This window comes from Carassius gibelio, chromosome A17 (genome assembly GCF_023724105.1).
Source record: "Carassius gibelio isolate Cgi1373 ecotype wild population from Czech Republic chromosome A17, carGib1.2-hapl.c, whole genome shotgun sequence".
Taxonomy (NCBI): Eukaryota; Metazoa; Chordata; class Actinopteri; order Cypriniformes; family Cyprinidae; genus Carassius; species Carassius gibelio.
The window spans coordinates 14,794,780-14,816,460 of NC_068387.1; the positions used below are offsets into that span (position 1 = coordinate 14,794,780).

Sequence of the window (21,681 nt, forward strand, 5' to 3'; positions counted from 1 at the left end):
CTGAATACTGCTCCCAAATAAGAGCTCCTTCACTAACAGGGATCAGTATCACAGATGCGTGCAAATGAAATCAGGATTCACCCTTCACTTTCATTTAACTTGTCCAGTACTAATGGCACTGTAAAAGCACACCATTTCCCTTGCTTAGAAATAAAATCTTTCATGCTTGAAATTGTTAAAAGCTCACAATAAATAAATACAAAAATTTAATTCTGCTGTTATGTCTAAATATTATAAGACATCAATAAAATGCTTGCGTAAATGTTTTAATATAATAAAACAGCATTTTAAGTTTAACACAGAAAATATACAAGCAGCAACACATTTTAATTCTCAATATATGAAACATTCACAAAGATTTAACCAAGCTATGAATTTGGCAGGTAGACATGGCACCTGAGGCTGTCTCTGTCCATATATCTGTTAAACATTTCTTGAGGTGTCAAGAAGTCTATGTTTTAAACAACTGTAAAAATCATTAAAATCTTGGATCTGTATTGTCCAGAAACTAAACAAAATAGCTAATCAAACTGCTAATTCATCTTTTATACCTGAGAGAGAGTCAAAGTATATTTAAAAAACCTGCAACATTCCCTGAAAGATGACCTCGGATAACAATTTTAATCTTCAGATTCTTGAACTCATTTGAAGATGTCACTCTTGGAACATTAATGTTCTTTTAGTTAAAAAATAAACTAATACCCGGAAGCTAAAACTTTCTAACATGTGAATGCAAAATGATTATGATTATAAAAACATGATGTTTATGTCTCAAAATAACATTTGGCTCCATCCTAACGAATGCCTAATTTCTTTGCTTTCTTGTTTTTTGATGCATGTACGAGATGGTCTTTATGAGCAAAGCTACCTTGCATCATCATGCCTCATCATCTGAGAATTTGAATTTGGCATAAACAACTAGCATAACCACTGACATGACCACACACAAAGAGCCAACTACTAAATAAGCAATGCCCAAGAAGTTGTTCTTCCCTCCCATCCAAGACACATTGCTGAGGACCACCGTCTTACGTCCATCAAAATCCAGTACTGGGTAGTCTGGAAATGATGCGGTTAAGAAACAAACATGCTTCATTTATGATGCACATGAACATTTCTACTGCATTTATATATATAAAAAAAATAAAAAATAAAACCTGACGTTTCCCCAGGCAACAGGCGCTTCTGAAACTTTGCCTTAAAGGTGTTTATGTTGCACAGGCAGTCATTTTGGACACATTTTGACACCTAAAGAAAAAGCTAGTTTTCAGTCACTGATACCTTTGTTGAAATCCTCCATTCACTATCAGCCATAAATAATTTATTAAACAAGCAAAAATTACAATAACAGGAGGGTTAAAGAGATAAAGGATATTTTGTAATTTGGTCACATTTTTAAAGAAATTAATACTTCATTACAATTGATCAAAAGTGGCAGTAACAACTTTATGTTATAAAATAATGTTAATAATGTTACAAAAATCATAAAAAAAAATAAATAATAATAATCTGTTCTTTTTAACTTATTTTATTATTATACATCAAAGAATCCTGGAAAAATGGATCATGGTTTTCATGAAAATATTGAGCAGCGCAACTGTTTTCTTCTTTGATAATAAGAAGAAATGTTGCACCAAATCGGCATATTAGAATGATTTCTGAAGGATCCTGTGACACTGAAGACTGGAGTAATGACTGCTGAAAATTCAGCTTTGCCATCACATTTTAAAATGTATTAAAATAGAAAATAATTACTTTATATTGTAATAGAATTTAACAGTATTACTGCTTTTATTGTATTTTGAATCAAATAAATGCCTTGGTAAGCATAACTACTTTTAAAAACATGTTTTTTTGGTGCAGTTTAAATGATGTTAAACATTTTTTCTAAATTAAAATGAATTTCCTTTTGTGGAAAACTTGTCTATAAGGAGAAAAAAAAATATGTACAAAAAAATGTACAAACGTGTACCTTTAAGACAAACTTCATCTGCCCTTTTGACTATCTACATATTTAAAACCCTTGTTTGCTTCTTCTACATTCTACACTGGACCAGCTAAAAACCACACCCAACCTGCAAAACCTGTTTGCCTGCATCACAGGCAAACATGGTTAAAGGACATCTGTGAAAAGGACTGACGCCATATGCGATCCTGAGACTTCCTGATTGTAGGCATGATGAGGCTTTAAATCCTACAAACTTAACAACTTGGTAATATGAATAAAATATGAAAATCCTATTATTAATCCCTATGTCTTGAGTGAGTTTGAACTTTTTTTAATGAGAAGGATACTGTAATTCACTGTCAGAGAGTAGTCTCCAGCAGGGAGCCCTGCGGCATAATCCCCCTCTGTGATTCGCCGGTACAGCTTCCTGAACTGAGGAAGTGCAGCTCTCCTCATCCACACAAGAAAGTCCTGGTTCAGGAAACCATTGTTGTTTGGGTCTGTGAGGTCCAGCTCATATGCTGGCCTGGGCCAGTTAATGGGCTTCACTGTACCTGTCAATCAGCATTAATAAAGATGAACATAATTCAGTTCTATTCAAAGTCTCAAATCAAATCTTGAAGCTACTTTCACATAACTAAAATCTAAAGTACCATCAAAAGCTTTTGCTAAGGAACCATTCACAAGCGAAGGGTTCCTGTACTTTATGTTGTAATCAGTCCACCAGGAGATTCCTCTTCCATCTAATGGCACCTGCTTCTTCGTACCATTGATTATTTGGTAGAGCTCAAATGTGTCTTTGCAGAAACACATAAACAAATTATTAGTTTCAGAGCTAAATTCATTCATAAAGTTAATCTACAAATCTGAATGAGATACCATTGAAAAGGCTATTCGCTAAAGCGCCACACGGGACAATGTAGTTCTGTTTTGAGTCTTTCGAATATGGATCGCAATCACTTTCTGGACTCTAGAAAGTCAGATGACAATAAAAACAAGGAAAGTAAGACTCTTTACATAAAAAAGTAAGACCCAAAAGTTTAAACAACATTTAAAAGAGTGTTCATGCCAAATGCAAACCTTGAAATATCGTGTATCGCCAGTGAGCTGATTATAGTCTTTTGACACACCATATCTTCTGAAGTTCTGGTAGTAATTAGACAGGCCATAGTAAAAGAAGACAGGGCCCTGAAAGCACCACAGACATTATCAGTCACGTTCTAACTGAGAGAGGAAGAAAACCAGGCGTCAAAACAGACTTTACCTTAAATAATGTGCTGAGGGAGAATGGGACATCACAGGTGCAGTTTTGGTTACTTAGTCTCGTACACCTGAAACAGGGTGAATCTTTTTCAACGCCTGTGTAATCCATCTGTGACATGGTGAGAAAAGAGAGCATTAATCTTTAATTAATGTCTCCCACCTTGCACAAAAGGCCACGGCATGACAACACCTCCAAACTAACTCAGCGACGAGGCGCTAATGTAGAGCTGGGGTTCATTAACTCTAAAAAAAGACTTGAATGTTTAAACAGTGTTGTCTATCCTTTAACAAACAACCAATGACAGACCTCAGTACATTTGTTTGAACTAATAGATGTGCTACTTGATCAGACGATGAACAAACTCTACCATACAATGCCATGTCATCCACCCAGTGAACTGTTTTCTGTTGGTGTCCCGCAGTAAATGCTTACCTCTTGCACTTGGATGGTCTGTGAGGTCAGAAAGAGGCCAATTCCGATGCCTATGAAAGCCAAACCAATGAGGAGAAAGCCGGGAATGACGATGCCAGCGGAGAGGACGGGCTGCCATGCTGGGAGCCGTTGCTGCGTGAATGCCGTGTTGTCAGGCCGTTTATCCGTGTTTCCCTCGTTCTTCATCCTGATGTCCTCTGAAAGCAAAGACAAGCTTACTGTGTGCACCTATATTTCATAGATAAAATAATGATACTATTTTAAAAGCCCAATGGAAAGGAGATCAAGTGCAATACAACTACTAATACATAAAACACAGGATGTTTCTTCAGCTTTGGGAACTTTTATAACCCAGGAGCTTATATTTTATTAAAAAGATGAGATTTTACCCTTTATCTTTTTGTTATATGAAGGTATACCTTTAAAGCTCTATTGGTAAACTTTTTTTTTTTTTTTTTGCCTTGGTGACCTTTTATGTATCATTGTATTGTATTGTATTATTTTAGCCTTGTCCCCAAATTTATAAATATGAAAATTCAATATAAAAAGATTAATTCATGCTAACTATCTACTACTGTAAACCCTTTAAGATTTATTGTTTGAAAATCATTCATACACATTTTTATACCTCAAAAGACAATAACAGTTAACAGCATGCTTGAGATCAAATATACCACCTGACGAAAAGACAAAATATAAATTAATTAATTAATTAATTAATTAATAATAAAACATACATGTCTAATAAAGAAAAGAAAAAAAAATCAAGATTTAATATTGATACATTCCCATAATTTCCATCACAGAATGTCATGAAATGCACAACTGACCCATGATTTGTGATGTGGTGAAGGTGACTTAAAAATTACAATAACTCTTTGAAGCATGTCTACTGACAATGTATATTAACTGTACAATGAAGACAAATAAATAGTCTAAAGATATTAGAAAGTGTTTGACTCAAACGAAATTACTATGGACCATCATAAATCCATTAACTCTCCGTTTTCGTCCATGCATATAAAACATCTCAAAACAAGATAAACATAAAAAAGGATGTTTGTCAGATTTTATTATTATTATTATCATCATCATCATCATCATCATTATCATCATAAAAACAATGAGAAATATTCAGTGTAAAAAGAAAAAACATGAAAGATGAAAAACATTAATGAAACTTAACGCACTACAAAAACAACAGGTGACGTCGCAGGAAACAGGTGAATCTCGATCATTATCACTCACTCCGAGAGTAGAGACTTAAAAGCTTTATAAACAGAACAAAACTCACCTTTAGACAAATATCAGCACAGTCAGTTTGGCTTATTATAGGTGCTTTCTTTATAAAACCGGGAAGAATTGTACATCGACCGGAGAGTCAGTTTCACACAGTCCCGTACCTGATTTACCTGTCCGTCCCACACCTGGACCAGCTTTTCCACTTTGCGTAATACGGACCAAAGCCACTAGAAGACAAGCCTGCAACCATTAGCCAAAAGAGCGTAACGGCTAACACTTTCTGTTCTGGCATTACAAGCGAAAGGAGACCAGAGGCGGGTTTTTTTTTTTTTTTTTTTTTTTTTTTTTTTTTTTTTTTGATTGGATATCAATGGAGGAGACGATGCTTCGCTACTCTGAATAAACTGTTTTTTAGAGGAAACTGCTAATCTTCAACATGGTTTACACTAAATTATACTTTTGGATTGAACTAATTTTAGAGTTTACCACGAAAAAAATATGCTGTTTTATAAGAATAGCCGCTGACTTTTCGCGACAGGTGGGATTCTACGGAATTTTTCATTCACTAATATGGGATAACCACGACTCCTCCCATTTCCACTTCTTTTTTTTTTTTTTTTCTTGATTCGTTTCCATCGTACAAAGGCACGATGCAAACAGGGAAACGTTACACGCCTCAAAGCATGCAAAACAGAGCAACAGCAAGAACAAAAATGCAAAATAATACAAACATATATCCTACATATATACATAAAATAAAAAAAATAACAGGATAAAATAATACATAGGCTACATTAGGGCAGTTACATGAATTTGAAAAGCTTTAGAATTTGTAATTGTTTTTATAAGCTTCTTATTTTGTGATCTCATATTAGAAAGAGTTATGAAGTAAGATCAGTGTTACAAAATGTAATATATTATGGTTTCTTTTGAATTACTTTTGACTTATGAATATAAAACTTTGCTAAGCTAATTAACAGATTAATAATATAAATATGTTTATCAGAAAAATATGGGTTTTGATTACAAAGTAAAATATCACAAACTATCTTTAAACAATAGATTTTTGTTTAGAAATAGAAATAGCAAAAGGGCAATAGAAAAATATATTCAATATATATGTTCAATATATTCAATAGATGGATTACGAAAAGGTACATTTATCACAAACACTATGAATATATCTGCTAACAACTGCATTCGCAGGAAAACATCTGTGAAAAATTTTGTCAAGTACTTCTTTTTCCTTGATTAAAAATTACATATTTATATGGTACCAAATGCTGCACCAAGATATACAGTGAGGTTTAAGCCATTTTGATTTACAAGGAGGATTGGATCCGACTTTAAGGGAGTTTCTTATAAAACTGTTAGAAAAACGCTTTATATTTGAGAATTTGGTTAAAATTACTATAGCTTGCCATTAGGAATAGCCTTGATTACTTTGTTAAATTATTTTTCGTTTACAAAAAAAAAAAAAAAAAGCCATATTTTGTAATACAATTAAAGGGTAAGTCTCTAATTTCCCATTCTTGTCAATAATCACCCAATAAGAACCCAATTCTCCATATACAGTGACTTGTTATTATGAGTGATATCACCATTATTCCATATAAAACACCTGCTAGGAGAAAAATTGTGTTTGTACAAAAGTGACCAGTAAAGTAATGCTTGTTTGTGATAAAAAAAAAAAAAAAAAAAAAAAAAAAAAAAAAAAAAAAAGCCATGGAAAAAGCAATGGGAAGTTTGACAGTTATATAAGGACACTGCAGAAAAAAAAAATCAAATAATTTATATGGGACAATATTGACTTTTTTATGTTTTTTAAGCCAATTAATTTTACTAATTTGTTTGAAAATTGTAAAATTAAGAACATTTAACCCACCAACAGATTTTTATTTTATTTTTTATTTTATTTTATGAGGCTTGTTTTTCCAGATTAAATGAATGATTATTTTATCCATTTGTGAGCATATAACCTTTGGGGCTTTAAGTGAGGAGTATTCTTTGAAGTAATTCTTTCTGTACATTAAATCATCACAATTCTCTCTTTGATTATTTCTTGAATATGTGTCCTTTTTTTCATGGCCATTTGTTTTTTTTTTCAAATTGAATGCAAAATTTTCTTATTTCAAACTTTAGTAATTCCTAAACTGTGCCATATTCCTTTCTAAAAATTTGCCTGTGTCCAGTATTTATTTATTCATGTTTGGATATGCTCCACATAATCTTGATGGTGCAAAAAAAATATGATTTAATTTTCAATAGCCTGAATTCCTAGTATCACTTCTGTCCAGTGGATTATGGTGGTTTATCAAAGATTAAAACATATAAATATATTGTTTGTAAGTCTTAATCATTGTTATTTATTCACTAAATCTAATATTAATTAATATGACTTTGTTGTAAAAAAAAAATAACAAAATAAAAATAAAAATACTATTTAGGCAACAACTTGTTTGAAAACATTTTTCAACAACAGTTTTCTACAGAGCGATATGATAAATGATATCCATGTTGCACTTTTAAATTCTTTAGCAGGTTTAGCATTTTAATTTTCGAATTATATAAATATAATGAGCTTTATTTTAAATAAATTTAAGACAATCTGTGTCTCCCTTGCAAATTTACAGAGGTCCTCTAGTGAGCCCTGAGGGCCCCTGATTCACTTGAATCAATTTAATGAATGAAACCTTTTAAGTTTGCATACAGGTGAACGTTGCATTCCAAATTTGCATAAAATGAACCTGACTTTCTGAAACGTTTGATCGATCGCTCTTCTACCCTATTAAAAACACTGGGCAATTTAGATCCCGCCTTCTGTACCCTCGTCGCCTAGCCGGATTGGTTGTGCGCTTCCGGTAGAGACATACATCTGTTTCTTTCTTTGTACTAGACTCCCCATAGCCGCGAGGAGGTAAATATGAATAATATTTATTTTTAAATAGATCGCAAGACGGTAAATGAGACTAACACATAAGATGTATACATTTTTAATATTTCATGTCATAATTGTAATGAATGGTAATTAAGAATTTCTTTTTTTTGGAGTTTGATAATCAGAGAGAACAGCTCGTGTCGCTAGCAGTAGCATATTAGCTAACCATTGCACGAGCGCAACAATAATTGCCCGATTTCTTCATAGTAAAAAAAAAAAAAAGTGATCGTTTGATAATATATATGTATTATTAACAGGAGCTCCGATCCTAAATATGTAAGGTAACGTTAACGTTATAGCGGTTTAACGTTATCTGCTAGCGCTATTAACACCGCAAAACTTGTAAATTTATAAATTATATTGGGGCCGGTTATTTGTTGCTTTGGTTTCTGATAAAAAGAATCAGTTTGCTTCAAATTCAACTTGAATTAGGATTGGAACTGGCGAGTTTGTGATCATGTTTTGAAAACGGTAGGCTCACGGACTATTGAGCAGAGAAATTATGCCTAAATTTCCTAAATTTAACAAGCTTAAACGTACAGTGAAAATTAATAAACAACATTTACCCTCATCTCTAATCTCCTCTCAAACCTTAACAGCTTGTGTCTCTCCAACAATGCCTGTTGGTTCAGAGCAGGTGCACAAGTGAGATTCTGCAAACGTCTAACCTCATGTTGTTTTGAGCATTCAAAGCAATTGGAACATGTGCTCTGTGATAGAAAACTGTACATTTGTTATGTTCGTTATAGGACCAATCTGTGTGGAATGAATCTAAGTTGATCATTACTAATCTTTAAACATTTATGAATTATGACAGGGACCCACAGATGTATAAATGGAGATTATTTTTGGACTGTCTCTGTTCATTCTCATCACCTTTTATCTGTACACACCTACCTTCAGCAGTTGTTTCCTCATTTCAGGAAAGGCTTCTTTCATCTGTAATGCTGTCCAATAAGAAGTTAGACCCAGGTTCCTCCTCTTCCTCGGGGGGTAACGGTGGAGACCGTGCTCTTGAAACCCTCTCTGCTCCTCAAGCTGGTCCGGCCGGTCCCTCTGGCCCAGGTTCTGCAGATGTGAAAAAGAAAGAGAGGTCTTCTCCAAGTGGAGAACCAGGTGGACCTCCTCTTTTGCATCCTCCTGGACCAGGAGGGGTTGATCAAGATTCTGCAGAGGGACGCAGGACCAGTCGCCGTAAAAGAGCAAAGGTAAACATCTCTATGAACTTTTCCTATTTTGTGAACAGGGATAATTGAGCCTAGGGATCACGATTATTATATAAATATTGTTATCAGGGTTGTGACGGGGTCATATGACCAATCCTTTATAAGAGTAATTATTTTAAAGATAGTGATAAATATCAAATAAGCATTTCCAGTAAATAAGGTTGCTATGACATCTACATTGTAGAGACCAGCAGAATTTCAAACAAACAACAAAACGTTCTCAAAATGATTGAAAATAATAAAATTGTCAGTAATAAAAAAGCAAAGGACAAATACAATAAAATAAAAAGATACAAATGAGTCACGGTGCTTTAATGTTTTAATTAAGTGTCTAGTATGATTCATTTATTCACTAAGCTATTTATTATTAATGTCTCGTTTTAGTTTGGTTCTAGTTTTGTATTTATTGCAGTTTATATGAAAAGGTTCATATAGCGTGGTGCAGCCTACTACATAAATGAATAATCAAACGTAAAATACAACATAGCCCGGTCACTTTAAGACCCGCACAGATCCAAATTACTGTTACACAAGTATTTTTATTCTCAATTCCTTACATTCATTTATTACATGACAAATTAAGATGTATATGAATAATCACCAAGCGCAGAATTTTGACAAATTTTTGCGTGTATTTGACCATTTAGGCGCACCCCTTGATCTAAAAGATTACTTTACATGTCCATTAGGGCTGCACGATTCTGGATAAATTGAGAATCACGATTTTTTTGATCTCATATAGAGATCACGATTCTCCTACGATTCTTTATTATTATTATTACTATTAACATTATCATTATCACAAGTATATAAATTAATTATTTTATTTTGCAAGGATTCTTTAAATTGATCAAGTGTGACAAAGACATTTATAACAAAATATTTCTATTACACACAATTATTGTTCTTCTGAACTTTCTATCAAAGAAACCTGAAAAAAATCTACTCATCTGTTTTCAACATAATAATAATAATAATAATAATAATAATGTTTTTTTTGAACGGCAAAACAGCATATTAGAATGATTTCTGAAGATCATGTGACACTGAAGACTGGAGTAATGATGCTGAAAATACAGCTGCACACCACATAAATAAATTACATTTTAAAATACATTCAAGTGAAAGCAGTTATTTTAAATGGTAAAAAAAAATATTTCAAAACTTTACTGTTTTTGCTGTACTTTGGATCAGATAAATATAGTTTGGTGAGCAGAAGAGACTTTAAAAAAACATTACACATCTTATGGTTCAAAAACTTTTGACTGGTAGTGTATATATAATATATTTAAAACCCCAGTTTTTTTAATATTAGAACGACTCACTCATAAACCTACTACACTTGTTTCATTTCTGGATGAATCAGCGTTTTTGAACGATTCTCTTGAATTAAAAATTAATTCATTGACAAATAAATTAAGACACTTGTCGCCACCTATTGGTGAAACAATGCAATCGACACAAACGTTATTTAAAGCGCAGTACTTTCAAAAGGGGATTTGTTATATTTTGATCGCTGCCATATAGACATCAATGTTTATATTTAAACTATAAACTTTATCCCAGTATTTCTGTGATAATATAAATGACTGTAAGACAGATATAATACTGTGTAGTTGAAAAGACTGTTTGTGAAGATGTTTCTTAACCAAACATGGTAAGAGCTCTCTCTGTGTCAGCGGCAGTGCGCGCACGGATTTGAATGATCCGGTAAGACTTTGTCAAAGGTTTAACAGACTCGGGGAATCGTTGTCTTTTAGAAATGAGATCGAGAGGGTGTCTGAATCGAGATCGCGATCTTTTAACGATTAATCGTGCAGCTCTAATGTCCATGTTCTGTTCTATCTTTGAGCACATATATCTTCCCGAGGAGCAGAGCAAGTTCTCTTTCACGCTTTTAAAAACAAAAAATATATACTTTGATAAATCAAGCATGTCTCATTTTGCAAATGTCACGTTACATGATTTTACTGGAAAATTGGGCTTTTATCGAGGAACGAAAGTGGAGCACTGCTAAAGGGAGCAGAACGGGGAGCAATAATCATTTTATTTTGATTACTTTATTTTCATAATTGTTGGAGGCCAAAATCGAAATTGAAAGTTTTTTTTTGTTTTTTTTTTTATTATTAATTGCACAGCACTGATTGAGCCATTCCTTTGTACTAGCTGAGTCAACTGAAACAGAAAAACTGAGTGAAGCGAAATTATTTATTGGCACTAAATAATACACAATTTTTTTATTGCTCTGAAATGTTAAACTGCTCTAAATACTAATCTGAATACATACTTAGGCTGGGTTTTGACACAAATTTCACAATTCAATTGGATTATACTTCAAGCTTTTGATTCAATCCAATATTGATTATTTTAGATGTATATCAGGTACAGGAATTGGCAAATTTTCTAATGCTAATACTGTAAAATATACCTGAGAGTCAGTAATATGGAAGGTTGAAATTTGTTGATTTGTAAACAAACACTTAAAATATACTCAAAGTTTTTCCAATAATAAAATTACTAACTTTAACTTTAAATTACAGAATTATATATCTACTCCATATACATTTAAATGGTGGCTGTCACAAAAACTTGTGACCTCACAAAATGAACAGTAAAAAACATAATGAATATGTTTTATGGTGCATATATTTAGCAAAATGCTCCTCTAGAGTTCATTTGTCTAGTTGACTAATGAGTTAATTGTCGAATGTGTTCTTCTGTGGTAAATGTGATGTTACGTGACAATATTGTTTACAAGCTATTGACGTCATCCCTCAGTTGAAATACCAATTGAATGATTACATGAGACAGGAAACGGATTTCGGTAAGTTGTACTCTTTCTTTTAACATACCGACAGATGTTCATTCATGTTTATTTTGTTCTGTAGCTGATGTTAAAGTGGAGGAGACGATCAGTTCCTGCTGCCATTTCTACGCGAGGCGCTACAGCGATCTGTCACTCTGCATTAAACAGCACCAAAACAGCATTTAATATTTGAATATTGTTATAAATGGACAGAATTTGAAATCTAAGACTTCGTTTCATGTCAAAAGTAACAAATCACTAATTTATTGCAATTTATTGGAAGGGAGGCACACTAAAATGTTCTGTTCATTATCTGACAGGCTAGACTAAATGATTCTTGGGATTCATGAAAAAGAGAATAGAGTAAAAACGAGAAATCTATATTTTTTAACCAGCCCTAATACATACTATATAGTAAACAGTTGATGTTTTGTCTAAGTAGGGAATAATTTCATGTTTCACCCCAGCTGAAGCAGAGCTAGGTTTTAATGAAGCTTTTATTGTGCCTCCTGCTGCAGGTGGAGTACAGGGAGATGGATGAGAGTCTCGCCAATCTGTCGGAGGATGAGTATTATTCAGAGGAAGAGAGGAACGCTAAAGCTGAGAAAGAAAGGAAACAGGTAATTCCTCCACCACCCCCACCAATAGAGGAGGAGAATGACAGCGAACCTGAGGAACCGTCAGGTATAGTCAGAGGTTGGACTAATCTAAATATTTGCACCTTTTACAGAATTTAAAAATATTTTGAAATACTTTATTACTTTATACTGTTTATGGAAGTGGAGAAAATGGTGGTAATTGTGGGTTAATGAATGTTGTGACGATTTAGGTGTTGAGGGAGCCGCCTTCCAGAGCCGCCTCCCACATGACCGTATGACATCACAGGAAGCTGCATGCTTCCCTGACATTATCGGTGGACCACAGCATACTCAGAAAGTGTTCTTGTACATCCGGAACCGAACGGTGAGTTTGCGATACATTTTGTGATATTTAAAGCATTTGAATTTAGTTTTTTGAAGCTGATAAACAGGAGCTAAATAGACATTGTTATTATGGTAGAAACTCTTATTAGAAGTCTTATTGGCTAATAATATACTGTTTGAGGTCTGTATGTTTTTGATTAAAACTTTTATTCAGAAAGCATGCATTAAATTGATTAAAAGTGACACTTTAGGGATTTATAATGTTACAAAAGTTTTCTATTTCAAATAAATGTTGTTCTTTTGACCTTTCAAATCATTAAAGATGGTGAAAAAGTGTATAATGTGGTTTTCTCAAAATATCAAGCACAGCTCTTTTTTTAAACCCTGAGAATAATAACAGTTTCTTGAGCATCAGAGTAGAGAGAAAATTCAGCTTCGACATCAAAGAACTGAATTACATTTTAAAATATTAAAATAGAAAACAGTTCTTTTAATTTGTAATATTTCAGAGGAAATATTATTACAAGAAGCCAAGTAGCCTCTGTGAGCATAAGAGACTTCTTTCAGAAACATTACTTACTGACCCCAAACGTTTTAATAAAACGCTAGATTGTATTCAAAGTTGGTCCAACAAAAATGTTTCAAAATTACAGTCAGCTGTGAAAAATGTCTTTTCTCGAATGTTCAGCTTCAACTGTGGTTGGACAACCCCAAAGTTCAGCTGACCTTTGAGGCAACTGTGCAGCAGCTAGAAGCTCCATACAACAGTGAGTCTATGTCACCTGACAATGCTCTGATTCCAAAATTGTATTGAATCTTAAGAAATGTATACACTTTACCAAATGTATAGACTTGGCTGTATTTGTTTAAATATTCATGTGTATATTTCTAATGGGTCTGTGGTGGTTCTTCTTTGCAGGTGATGCTGTCCTAGTGCACCGGATACACAGCTACCTGGAGAGACATGGGTTCATCAACTTTGGTGTCTACAAGAGAGTAAAGCCTCTGCCAAGTAATTGAGACTCGATGTTACCACAGAGCAGATCTAGAGTTATCAGTGTCAAAGCAAACAGGATGACAGCAGTACAAGGCTTTTACCACACTTGCATTTCATCTGTCTGGTGTAGAATGTATTCTATTGTATAGCATTTTCATTAATATATGACAGCTTGTTTGCAGCTGGCATTTAAACAGATAAATGCTACGAATGCAAAGACAAATGCAAAGCAGTAACACTCTGGTCTCCATTGTTGTTCAAATTGTATTCTCTTATGTTCTTGTAGCAAAGAAAACTGGAAAAGTTATAGTGATTGGAGGTGGGGTGTCAGGGCTGGCAGCAGCCAGACAGCTGCAGAGTTTTGGGATGGATGTGACTGTTCTGGAATCAAGAGTAAGTATCTGAAATCTGATAACTCTATTCAGTAGAGCTGATGAGCCTGAAACAAGTTTTTTTTTTATTTTACAAACCTTGATTGTTCTTTGTAGGACCGTGTGGGAGGGCGAGTGGCCACTTTCAGGAAAGGGAACTATGTAGCTGACCTGGGTGCTATGGTGGTGACTGGACTGGGTAAGACCTAGCAAATACTCATCTCTCCAGGAGGTGGCACTATTGACCATGGAAGAGAGTCACATGTTCAGGCAGCGATCTCAAAGCTTGTGCAACAGTTTGAAATGAATGTGTATGTCTTTAAGGCGGAAACCCTATGGCTGTAGTCAGCAAACAGGTCAACATGGAGCTGGCGAAAATCAAACAGAAGTGTCCACTCTATGAGGCCAACGGACAAGCTGTGAGTGATCTTGAAACATAAACAGATGCACATCATTTTAGGTTTTATACGTTAATATACATAGATCCTAAAATTCTGATCATATATAGAAATATAAGTATGAAGTAATATTTTAAAATACGGATAAAATGTAAAAGCTGTCACAATTGTATCTTCATGATATTGTACAGCATTCCTAAGACCTTACAATGATCAGCCGTTTCTCAGACCAGTTAACTTAATGTTGAATTAATGTGACTTCTGATTGGCATTGTTTAAAGTCAAGCACTCAGACTCTAATTAGAGAAAAGAACAATCTAATGGTATTTTTCTCTCTCTCTCTCTCTCTCTCTCTCTCTCTCTGCCCCCACTCAACCTCCAAACATTTTCTCTTTGCTACATCCCATCTTTCACTCCATTTTTCATTTCTTAAACGGATGGATTGCCCTGGATATACAGGGAGAACGCTGCACGAGTGTAAGTATTTCTGTTTATAATCAACATATTTAAATAGAGGAATTATATAGGACTTATTTACACACTCAGCAACACCCAATGATAACTGCATATTCAGCACACGTTTATGAGTTATGAACACCTTCTTGTTCAGTATAGTTTGCTACCCAAAAACTTGATGAAAATGAACATCTGGCATATGTACGCATTGCATATTAATACTGTAACAATGTATATGTGGATAAATTATCATCCATAATATGAAGTTACATGGTTGTTACTCTGCTAAAGGTCCCTAAAGAGAAGGATGAGATGGTAGAGCAAGAGTTCAATCGTCTGTTAGAGGCAACATCATACCTCAGCCACCAGCTCGACTTCAACTTTCTCAACAACAAACCTGTGTCTCTGGGACAAGCACTGGAAGTAGTGATACAGTGAGTGAGCGCCGTTTATTTGCTTCATATTATGAGATGAAGCATCAGAAGAAAAGTAGTAAGATGATAGCATGGCTTTGACATGTCGCTCATCTGTGTTCAGGCTGCAGGAGAAACATGTGAAAGATGAGCAGATTGAACACTGGAAGAAGATTGTGAAGACTCAAGAGGAGCTTAAGGACCTTCTGAACAAGGTAATACATGCCTGTACAATTCCCTTAGTTGCAGCATGCTCCTCACACAAAATGAATTTGATTGTGCCTGCTCTTGTTCAGTTGGTGGCTACTAAGGAGAAAGTTAAGGAGCTGCATCAGCAGTATAAAGAGGCCAGTGAGGTAAAGCCACCCAGAGACATCACAGCTGAGTTCCTGGTGAAGAGCAAACACCGAGACCTCACAGCACTCTGCAAGGTAGGAGACTGAACTCCCCACATTAACCAAATCCTCATGACCTCACCCCACACTGACCATATAAACATTGTGCACGCTTACACAAATAAAAAAAAAACTAAACATGTTACTGACAAATTCAGTTTGTTGCAAAAGATTCTGGCTTGGTTAATTTTCCCAATCCCATTCCAGTGGCCAAAAAATGTTAAACATGGGTTGTGAACATTGTATTTCTGTCCCTTAAAGCCTATCCCTTTTTTCAAATTAAACCTGAAGTCTAATCAAACTGTCCTAGAAGCCGACTGACTCACCAAAAAATGCTAATCGCACGTTCAGCAGCCAAGCATCTCCTCTGCTAGCGACTGCCGACAGCTCTGGATCCATCATGCTCAATCTTAATATCTTTTTACTGCACAGCCGTGTTTTCCAGCCATGCCAAACACCTCTGCGCTTGGTAATGGAGCATAATACCATTTCAGCCTGCTGTTTTAGTTGGCTTGTTTTAGTACTTTTTCCCAAACCACAGTCTAAGACGGTCGTCCTCTCTTTAGCACCAACAGAGCCAAAAGTTAAATTCCTAACTTAAACAGTCTACACTGGTGAGTTTTTAGCATGTTAATTCACATAATCACTCTCAATTGTAGCCCATTAGAGCTGTTCAAACCTTTTACGGTTGAAACATGAATTTCGACGCCTGCTTGCTTCCTTTTAAAATGCATACTTTTAGTGCACGACTCTCGTCTAGATGTAGCCTTAAGCCTTAGCTTTCTGATATGCAAAAATTAAAACTTCATATACTCTATTTCATATACACAAAAATAATTCTGATGGAAATGTTAGCTTTTACAAATCAATATGTTTAGACACTACTGGTCAAAAGTTTGGGGTGATTTCTTGCAGACTGTAACAGATTGACACACAGACAAACTATAGCAGGATATTTCAGAGTTGTGTGATGCGGTTTAGGGGGGAGGGTTTTCTTTAAATAGTCCTGTGCTGGTTAGATGGGTACACGGCTGGCCCGCTTGAAGGGGGATGACTCTGCCCTCTGGGATGAAACCACTGCTGATCTCAGCCACTCGGCAGTGAGCTTCCACATCCGAAAACCTCACACTCAGGTGCTGAGGAGAGAGGACGGTCTTATTTTGAACTCTTCCGTGTTCACTGTTAAGAATAAACTTCTGGTCAAACCTATTTTGTGACAAATGTACATTTCTTTATTTTTTAACTGAGTAAAAACTGCATTTAATTGTCACATAGGCTTTAAATTCACTATTATTATCTGCATTGTGTCAGACATTGGCCACCGTGCTCTCTAGATACTGGTATCCCCATCTTTCATTTAAAAACCCACGTGTGCTGACTGTGATCGTGTCTTTGGGCCGCAGGAGTATGATGAGCTGGTGGAGATGCAGGTCAAATTAGAGGAGAGACTGCAAGAGCTGGAGGCCAACCCACCCAGGTAATCACACACAACCCATGCAAGTAAACAGTCCCACTGAGGTCACATTAACACACCTGTCCGTCCTTCCAAACGGAGTCCAAATAATGTCATCCTGGATCTCTTTTTCAGTGATGTTTATCTGTCTTCGAGAGACCGACAGATTCTTGACTGGCACTTTGCAAACCTTGAGTTTGCCAACGCTACACCTCTTTCAACACTCTCACTCAAACACTGGGATCAGGTACTGCACCTTTCACGTCTGAATTGTGTTTGTGTAACTCTACTTGTAGAGAATGGTGCTCACTATGCAAATGTCATTCCCAGTCAAATACACAAAGAAAGAAAACAAAGCTTGCTTCTGCAGTCAGTCCCTTTCTTTCTGTGTGTGAGCAGGACGATGATTTTGAGTTCACGGGCAGTCACCTAACGGTGCGGAACGGATACTCATGCGTTCCAGTGGCACTCGCAGAGGGTTTGGATATCAAACTCAACACTGCAGTGAGACAAGTCCGATACACATCATCTGGTGAGTCCGTCAGTCAGTCCAGCTCCTGCTGTTTTGGTGTGTTTGTGTATCTACATTTATGACCATCATTTCCTCCCCGTCTCAGGTTGTGAGGTGATTGCGGTGAATACCCGCTCCACTACCCAGACGTTCATTTATAAGTGTGATGCCGTGTTATGTACTCTTCCTTTGGGAGTGCTGAAGCAGCAGCCGCCAGCCGTGCAGTTTGTGCCTCCCCTGCCAGAATGGAAGACGGCTGCCGTCCAGAGAATGGGCTTTGGGAACCTCAACAAGGTGTGGATAATTTCAGTTTATTCCTTCGCAGACGGGAGGGTGTTGATGTAATGACAATGCTGGTCTTTATCAGCATGGGACATTTTATATGTGTATATCAAACAAATCCACTTTGGCTAATAAAGAGTGAAGCTTAGGATGGGCTGGTTAGGTCAGATCATATTTAATATGATAGATACAGGCGTGTGTGCAATGAGTCTTTAACGAATTTACCCCTACACATAGTGAGTGTCCAGGATGCATCATCCTCCTCCTCTGCTCTCTCTCTCTCTCCTCACTTCCTCAGCTGCAGCAGAAAAATACTGCAGTATTATGCAATTGTCCTGCACCATTTCTCAGTTTTTGTCACAAGAGGGCACAGTGTGGTACCGGATTCATGCACAGTGCTGTTGTATCAGATACAGCTGTCTGAATACACTACAGGATGGGCAAAAAAGTGACTTTTTTTCCAAAAATCCACTGTTCCACAGAATAAACTCACCAGCTGCTCTTAAAAAGGCCCATTCTGTCCTAATCTTTGTTGTCCTTGTTCTAGGTTGTGTTGTGTTTTGATCGAGTATTCTGGGACCCCAGTGTTAACCTCTTCGGACATGTGGGAAGTACTACAGCCAGTCGAGGGGAACTGTTTCTCTTCTGGAATCTCTACAAAGGTAAGCATCCTTCAGTTTAGGGATGTTTCAGTATTAAACATATGGCTATTAAGTTAATTATTTTGATGTTATGGAGGATAATAAAAAATAAATAATAAAAAAAACATCCATTCAATAATCATTATGAGATCTGCTGAAGACTACATCTTACCCTTCTATTCAACTATTTGTGTACTTAAGCGCAAAGTGATGGTGGTTTAAAAAAAATAGGCAGAAATGAGCCTTTGAATCTGATCTTTTGTGTCTTCTCAGCTCCCATATTGCTGGCTCTGATGGCGGGAGAGGCTGCAGGCATTATGGAGAATATCAGCGATGATGTCATCGTGGGCCGTTGTTTAGCAATCCTCAAGGGCATCTTTGGAAGCAGTGCAGTACCTCAGGTGAGCTCGGATGTGCTAGAGAAACTTATTTAAGTTGTGGTTCCGCACTGTGCAACCAAAAAGCTTTTGTGAACCGAGAGGAAACGTCAAACTTAAATGTAATGAAAAGAGTTTAATTCTCTACTAAATCACACACTGAGACTCTGGGGCTCATTCCTGTAGTATGAAGCATCTGGGTCTGTTCCAACAACAACGAACTGACTGTGTGTTCTGTTTCTGTCGACTTGGCAGCCAAAGGAGACGGTGGTGAGTCGCTGGCGTGCCGACCCTTGGGCTCGTGGGTCTTACTCGTATGTAGCGGCCGGTTCATCTGGTAATGACTACGATCTCATGGCCCAGCCCATCACACCTGGTCCTGCCATCCCCGGAGCCTCACAGGTGAGCGTCACACCTTATTGCTCATTTCCTTTAAGATGCTTGTGTCACCAGAAGCAGACGTTATGCTGATTGTGTGCATTTTGCAGCCTGTTCCACGTCTGTTCTTCGCGGGTGAACACACAATCAGAAACTATCCTGCAACGGTCCATGGCGCTTTGCTGAGCGGGCTGAGGGAGGCAGGAAGGATCGCTGATCAGTTTCTGGGAGCCATGTACACTATGCCACGCCAAGCCACTGCCAATCCAAACCCACAGCCTTCCCCCAGCAACCAATAAACGTCTAAACCCACACATGATGTGCAAATAGAGAGAATGTGAGTTGGGGATATTCAGTGAAAGAATGCCTTGTTAGATAAAGAGCAGGCGGGTAAAGTAAGGACACCGGGTGACTCCTTAGACTGGGAATGTGTGTGTTCATGGGAGAGTATGTCTGCATGTAAGAACATGCCTTTAGGGAAATAATTCACTAATCTGGGATCTGGAGATTTAAAACAACCCTTCACTCATTTGCTTTCTGCTGCAGCAGCTTTATTGGCTAACGTTCAAGTCATCTAAAAGGACAGGTGGATGGTTCCAGAAGAATTCCCAGGTTATGTCGGAATTTACCTGGAATGGTTTGTTCCCCGCAGAGGCACATATAAGGACAAGGACTGTTATTCACACACAACGCAACTCATGCAAAATCTTCGATCACAAAGTATCAGATGTTTCATGGCAGAGCATTAAAATTTCAATTCTAAAAAACGGATAGGATATGGTTATGGATGCATTAGTTGAAAGCCAACTGCCTACCCAAATCCATTCCTTTTTATTTTTTCAGAATAAAAAAAAGAAAATCAAATGTCATGACTTTTCTATGTAGCTTGAAGGTTTTTGTTAGGAAAAATTGCAGCTTAGCTGAAATTCACTTTGTGTTGCTAATAGGTCTGTTCCTGTTAAAATAGAATATCAGTTCTAGCTTTGTATCTTTTTTGAGCAGCTCATGGTTTTCTTAAGTTTTATTATTTGTTTAATTATCATTGCAATCTTTTTTTATATTTGTTTTTTCTTTTCCTTTTTGTAGTAAAAATAAATATGAAATCTGCTTCATACCCCCTGCCTTCTGGTAGTTTATGGATCATTTTATGTACATTTTCACATTCTCCTTTAAAACCTTTTGAGAACTTCCTGTTCTTTTCCATTCATCAGTGCTATTTATCACATCAAGTTTGCCTGCTTAGGTCTGTTTCAGACATCACGCTCTCTCACTGTTGCAGCCGTAAGTCAAGTTAAAGTTGTCATATAATAGATGTTCCTAATCTTATTGTGAACCATTCATCTATGCATGCTTCAGGTTTTACAATTTTTAATCAAAAAGTCATAACTCGATCTTCCAGTGAAATGATAGCTTTCTCTCTGCGGTCATACGCTGGACAACTCCAATCATTTAGTCTGCTTAAACCACGATCACATGCTCTTCCTCAAGCATGCATTCAGATCTGCCCCCATCCAATCAACAATGAATAGAAGCAAGGTCCCAGCCCACATTTTTTTATTATTTTTGATAATCCATTCTCTAGGTGGTGTGTCAAAATATGCAACAAATGACCTATTGCTACTTCCATTGCATCATAACATTAAGTAATAAAAAATATATATCCCGACCACGCATTACTTTTTTTTTTTTTTTCTTCAGGTGCATTCTGAATTTATTTTGCAGGTGAAATAGAGTACGGTAATTTCTGTAGGAATCAGATTTTGTAATGGGTCACAACTTTATTTACGTCTTGATGTTTTTATATGCAATTGTGTTTGGAGTGAACTGCCGTTTTTATTTAATTATTTTTTATTTTTTACTTAATATGTTGGTCAGGCACTTTTAAGTTTCTTAAGCCTCTTTTCATGGTCTCATTTTTTTCTCTTCTTTTGGTTGTGGCCATTTCCTTCCCATTTTTGTCTGCTTCGCTTTTTTATTCTTAGTTTAGCCAGTCTCTTCCCGTGTCATGCTGTCCAGAGGCTTTCTTGGCCACTCTCTCCCGCTCTCTGTTCTTGCTATAACCCCTCCAGGCCTCTGGCCACAGCCCCAGTTTGTGTGGTGTGGGCCCTGGCAGCTGCACTGCATTGTGGGAGTCTGAGGGACCTTCGCTGATATTGGCCCCAGCAGTTTGGTACATGATTAGAGCCCTGAGCAGCCTGCACCACGATGCCACAACCATACTTTAATTCAT

General features: G+C 36.4%; 2 protein-coding genes across 10 annotated transcripts; one reads left to right on the plus strand and one right to left on the minus strand.

Moving 5' to 3' along the window:
* Nucleotides 1–250: 250 nt before the first annotated feature.
* On the minus strand, nt 251–5,433 carry LOC128031462 (cell cycle control protein 50B). Of its 5 annotated transcripts, none has more exons than XM_052619735.1 (8): nt 5,048–5,433; nt 3,645–3,841; nt 3,213–3,320; nt 3,029–3,136; nt 2,828–2,918; nt 2,602–2,745; nt 2,296–2,502; nt 251–1,059 (listed from the first exon to the last, which is right to left on the minus strand). In XM_052619735.1, exons 2-8 carry the CDS (start codon nt 3,828–3,830, stop codon nt 878–880), a joined length of 1,026 nt encoding a protein of 341 aa, XP_052475695.1. In that variant the 5' UTR covers nt 3,831–3,841; nt 5,048–5,433; the 3' UTR covers nt 251–877. The 5 variants fall into 5 exon arrangements, with proteins under 5 accessions (XP_052475695.1, XP_052475697.1, XP_052475694.1 ...); XM_052619737.1 differs by having other exon boundaries at nt 5,057–5,423; XM_052619734.1 differs by having other exon boundaries at nt 4,939–5,421.
* A 2,243-nt stretch (nt 5,434–7,676) lies between these two features.
* LOC127933332 (lysine-specific histone demethylase 1A-like) lies at nt 7,677–20,565 on the plus strand. 5 transcript variants are annotated; one of them, XM_052530248.1, is made up of 22 exons: nt 7,677–7,803; nt 8,748–9,031; nt 12,371–12,552; nt 12,686–12,819; nt 13,468–13,546; nt 13,699–13,791; nt 14,063–14,169; nt 14,265–14,346; nt 14,472–14,566; nt 15,005–15,022; nt 15,293–15,435; nt 15,539–15,629; nt 15,711–15,845; nt 17,213–17,286; nt 17,398–17,509; nt 17,662–17,794; nt 17,880–18,067; nt 18,603–18,717; nt 18,970–19,097; nt 19,329–19,475; nt 19,562–19,788; nt 19,998–20,565. In XM_052530248.1, the coding sequence occupies exons 2-21, from the start codon at nt 8,769–8,771 to the stop codon at nt 19,748–19,750; spliced, it is 2,508 nt and encodes an 835-aa protein (XP_052386208.1). In that variant the 5' UTR covers nt 7,677–7,803; nt 8,748–8,768; the 3' UTR covers nt 19,751–19,788; nt 19,998–20,565. The 5 variants fall into 5 exon arrangements, with proteins under 5 accessions (XP_052386208.1, XP_052386209.1, XP_052386211.1 ...); XM_052530249.1 differs by having other exon boundaries at nt 8,748–9,032; nt 12,375–12,552; nt 19,562–20,565; XM_052530251.1 differs by having other exon boundaries at nt 8,748–9,032; nt 12,375–12,540; nt 19,562–20,565.
* The last annotated feature ends 1,116 nt before the right edge of the window (nt 20,566–21,681 follow it).

Bases quoted from the DNA above. Each gene is read 5' to 3' on its own strand.
- LOC128031462 (XM_052619735.1), bottom strand. From the start codon at position 3,830: ATGAAGAACGAGGGAAACACGGATAAACGGCCTGACAACACGGCATTC. The intron at 3,137-3,212 runs GTAAAGTCTGTT...TGGTGCTTTCAG, and splicing joins CCCTCAGCACATTATTTAAG to GGCCCTGTCTTCTTTTACTA. The intron at 1,060-2,295 runs GTATCCTTCTCA...CATCATTTCCAG, and splicing joins CTCTCTGACAGTGAATTACA to ACTACCCAGTACTGGATTTT.
- LOC127933332 (XM_052530247.1), top strand. From the start codon at position 8,769: ATGCTGTCCAATAAGAAGTTAGACCCAGGTTCCTCCTCTTCCTCGGGG. The intron at 17,795-17,879 runs GTGAGTCCGTCA...TCCCCGTCTCAG, and splicing joins AGTCCGATACACATCATCTG to GTTGTGAGGTGATTGCGGTG. The intron at 18,718-18,969 runs GTAAGCATCCTT...GTGTCTTCTCAG, and splicing joins CTTCTGGAATCTCTACAAAG to CTCCCATATTGCTGGCTCTG.